This window comes from Saprolegnia diclina (genome assembly GCF_000281045.1).
Source record: "Saprolegnia diclina VS20 unplaced genomic scaffold supercont1.12, whole genome shotgun sequence".
Classification (NCBI taxonomy): Eukaryota; Oomycota; class Saprolegniomycetes; order Saprolegniales; family Saprolegniaceae; genus Saprolegnia; species Saprolegnia diclina.
The window spans coordinates 171,922-175,522 of NW_008246079.1; the positions used below are offsets into that span (position 1 = coordinate 171,922).

At 57.6% G+C, this 3,601-nt stretch overlaps 2 protein-coding genes across 2 annotated transcripts in view; both read right to left on the reverse strand.

Annotated features, from left to right (window-relative positions):
• Window positions 1-2,571, reverse strand: part of SDRG_04755 (hypothetical protein) — an 8,863-nt gene extending 6,292 nt beyond the window's left edge. The window contains exons 1-2 of the mRNA XM_008610439.1: window positions 2,331-2,571; window positions 1,587-2,280 (exon numbers count right to left, since the gene is read on the reverse strand). Of these exons, the coding sequence (XP_008608661.1) occupies window positions 1,587-2,280; window positions 2,331-2,564 (928 nt within the window). The 5' untranslated portion in view covers window positions 2,565-2,571. The remainder of the gene's footprint in view (window positions 1-1,586; window positions 2,281-2,330) is intronic.
• A 712-nt stretch (window positions 2,572-3,283) lies between these two features.
• SDRG_04756 (hypothetical protein) lies at window positions 3,284-3,598 on the reverse strand. Its single transcript, XM_008610440.1, has one exon. It carries the CDS (start codon window positions 3,555-3,557, stop codon window positions 3,324-3,326), a length of 234 nt encoding a protein of 77 aa, XP_008608662.1. The 5' UTR covers window positions 3,558-3,598; the 3' UTR covers window positions 3,284-3,323.
• Between the last annotated feature and the right edge of the window lie 3 nt (window positions 3,599-3,601).

Below are 3,601 nucleotides of genomic sequence, written 5' to 3' on the forward strand. Positions count from 1 at the left end.
GTCGATGACCGTAAGAGCGAGCCGCGCCACGTAGCTGACCACAAGCTGCAGCGACAAGACCAGGAACGGCAGTAACTCGGAGCGGAGGTTAAAGACGTCGTCGGTCAAGTCGGCCATCATGTTGATGTCGGTCCAATTCAAGAATGGTCCTTTGAAAGGGTGCGACGAAGTTATGATGGGCAACATCGGTACTGGAATCATTGGGTCGACAACACATCCTCGTGATCGGACGGCCACAGCTCTACAACCCGATTTCGCGCAGCAGGATAACCAACCTGCCAAAACCGAGTTCTGAGTCCTGCGTCCCAGGTACAATGTACACTCACCGATACACTGGGCCGACTGCGTCACATGACTGTACACGTATCGTATGAGTGCTCTCGGACGCAAATGAACGAAAATGGTATTTTCAAAAATCTCGGAATTGGCGACACGTAAGAATGGAAGCCCCGACGACCCCTCGCAAGCAAGCCCTCGCAAAAAACCCTCGCTGCGATTTGCAAGAGTGGGAGCGCTGACCACATTTTTCCTGCAGCACCATCTCCTGGGACAAGAGCGGCACATGTCTCGCCATCAACTTCCATTCTAGTAGCCTGTACGGGCATGCGTCGCCAGCAGCAGTCGCGCCCGTAGTGTGTGGTCATCCCGCTGGCTTAAACCATAGCTCTGACATGGGTCCCTCGATAGCACCTCTCGCTTTGGTATTGTCCTCTTCCTGTTGCCCAAGTCAACGGACTCGTTCTGAACACGGCTGCCATAGATCTCTAGTCCATTGGGAGAGAGCTCTAGTTGTAGCTCGAAAGTAATACCTTGAAGCAGAATTAGGTGCCAACCGAGAGGGATTAGGGTTACCTCGTCCTCTGGAATCCGAGCTAAGGTATGGAAAGCACGCGTGCGCAGTCTCTTCTTCAACGTCGTGTGTGCGACCAATGAGTGCACGCGTCGTCTCGTTGGTTAAATACGTCATGGGATGGTAGATTATTCGATGCAGACAAAAGGAAGCTAAAGCAGGGTCACGTGACCGACGTCCGGCGCCTTGCTGTGGACCGGCGACGACGTCATGATGTAGATCGACTCGCTGTCGCGCGCCTCGAGGACCGCCGGGTCGTTGGCTTCGGTGCTCGAAATCTTTGGCTCGCCGGCTTCAGCCCCCGTCACAGCTTCATGAACCATCTTGTGCCAGTCGATAAAGAGGAAGCGGATGCCCATGATGGTCACCTTGACGGCCGCGGCTATCGTCGTAGCCATCCACACGCCCGGAAGCCCAAGGCCCTTCATGATACCAAAGTAGTAGGCCAGTGGGAGCTGGACGCCCCAGAGTCCGACGACCGTCACGATCGTCACAAAGCCCATTTGGCCCATGCCTTCCAGCGCCGTGAGAAGCCCAAGCCCAAGTCCGTGCAAACTCGAAGCCGCAATGTACCACGGAAGGACGTCCGTGTACATGGCCAGCAGCACCTCGTCCTTCGTGAAGAGACCGACGACACCAGCGCGGCCAGCCCAGAGCACGATGCAGACAAGCAGAGCAGCAAGTGCAAGGACGGCAAAGCCCATCATGGCGCGGGCACGAGCGGCGCGGGGTCGACCTCCGCCAAGATGCTCGGCAAGACCAACCTCGGACGCGAGCCCGATGCCGTAGAAGATCGCACCGACCATCATCCAGACGCTGCTCAAGATGGCGTTGGTGGCAATGACGTTGGCGCCCATCTTGGCAACGACAAACGAAAGCGCTGCGGCCGCGAGCAAGTCACAGCCGTCGTTGAGCCCCAGAGGCAGCGCCATGCGGAAGAACGTCTTCCAGCGAGACCACGTCAACTCCGAGAGCTGCCAGCCGCCCCACGCGTCCTTGTGGTGCTTCTTGTAGACGAATGCATAGAGGAAGAGCGCGATCGGCTGGAACCACGCTGCAATGACAGTAGCAAGCGGTGATCCGTCAAAGCCAAGGCCCGCCGTGTAGATGAGGAGGTAGTTGGCTCCGACATCAATACCGATGCAGACGATGCCGTTGATGGTGGTGGGCATGACGACGCCCATGGCTTGGAGGTACTGACGCAGACAGACATACGCGAGGAGCGGCCAAATGCTTGGCGACAAGAGCTCGGCGAACCGCGCGCCAAAGGCGATGACAGCGGAATCGTCGGTCGTGTGGTGCAGAATACCGCCGAGGAAGAAGTACCACACGGTTGTCGGCACGGCCAAGACGGTGATCAAGATGAGCGCCATTTGCAGCCAGATGCCCATAAGGAAGTAGTTCTTGGCGCCGTACGCTTGGCCGCAGAGCTACATCAAGGCGAATTGAGGTGAATGATGATGTTGTGATACATTGATACCGCGATCTGAGCCGAGGCCATGCCCCAGACCGTGCAGAGCGGAAGCTCGATCCAGAGCGTCGCAAGGGACGCACCCGCGAGCTCGTTCGTACCGAGGTGTCCGAGGAAGGCGCTATCGATAACCATGATGGCGAGCCGTGCCATGCTCGTAATGACGAGCTGAAGGGACAAGCCCAGGAACGGCAGCAGCTCGGTGCGCAGATCAAAGACGTCGGCGATCTCGGTCGTCGTCATCGTCGAAGTGCAGAAAACGAAAACTGAGCAACCGAGGCTAAGCGTACCATGGTCGATTCAGTGTGGGACATGAGGCAGCGTCATCGCCCGGTGGTGTTGAAGGCAGATCGTTGTACAAGGGTTGTGGTGGACGATCGCGATCGCTCGATAGGATGATGCTCTTTTTGCTCGTTTGAGCTGGATTGCATACAAATACAGATAGAATATATTTAAATGGTACTTGTTAAGAAGCGCTTCGTCAGGCCGCCGCGGGAAGAGGACGAGCGCCATCGAACGCGTAGTCACAGAGTATCTTTGAGAGGGTGTCGTCGCCGCACTGGAGAGGCGTCGCGCGTACTCACGTCGGGAGCCAAGAGCTGGTGCGTCGGCGGCGTTGCGGTCGGGCTTGGACCAATAGCGGCTACAATGTCGTCGGTGCGAAGGGTGCACCTCTTGGTGGCGCTTCGGTGGTCGGTATCGTGAGGGACGTAAGAAACGTGTTGCTGGACGACCCGGGATGTTGCGTCCTGTCGACACCAGCGATTTGAGGGCGCGGTAGCCCGATGCATACGGTATACCCTCTTCTTGATATCAGAGTCGCCAAGTCAGAATCGCCGCTCTTAAATGAGCCGACCATGTCGGACGTCGCGGGGCGAGCATGCAACGAAGCTTGGCCCCTCGCAACAACGTGCCCACCACATACACCCGAAACTGATAGAGTGGGCTCCGCTGGCCAGTGGATTATACAAATGAGTTCTTAGGGACGCAAACACCGTAGAACTAAATCACCGTCGTGTGATGCGGTGCCTCGTTGATAGCTGGCGACGGCGCCGTGGTGTACATCGCGTCTCTGCCGTGCGCCTCGAGGACCATAGGGTCGTCCGTCTCGGTGCCCGAGAGCTTTGGCTCGCCTGCTTCGGCCACCAACATGGCTTGGTCGACCATTTTCTGCCAATCAACGCGGAGGAACCGGACGCACATGACGACAAACTTGAAGCCCACCGCGATCGTCATGGCGGCCCAGACGCCCCAGAGCCCGAGACCCTTGACAATGCCAA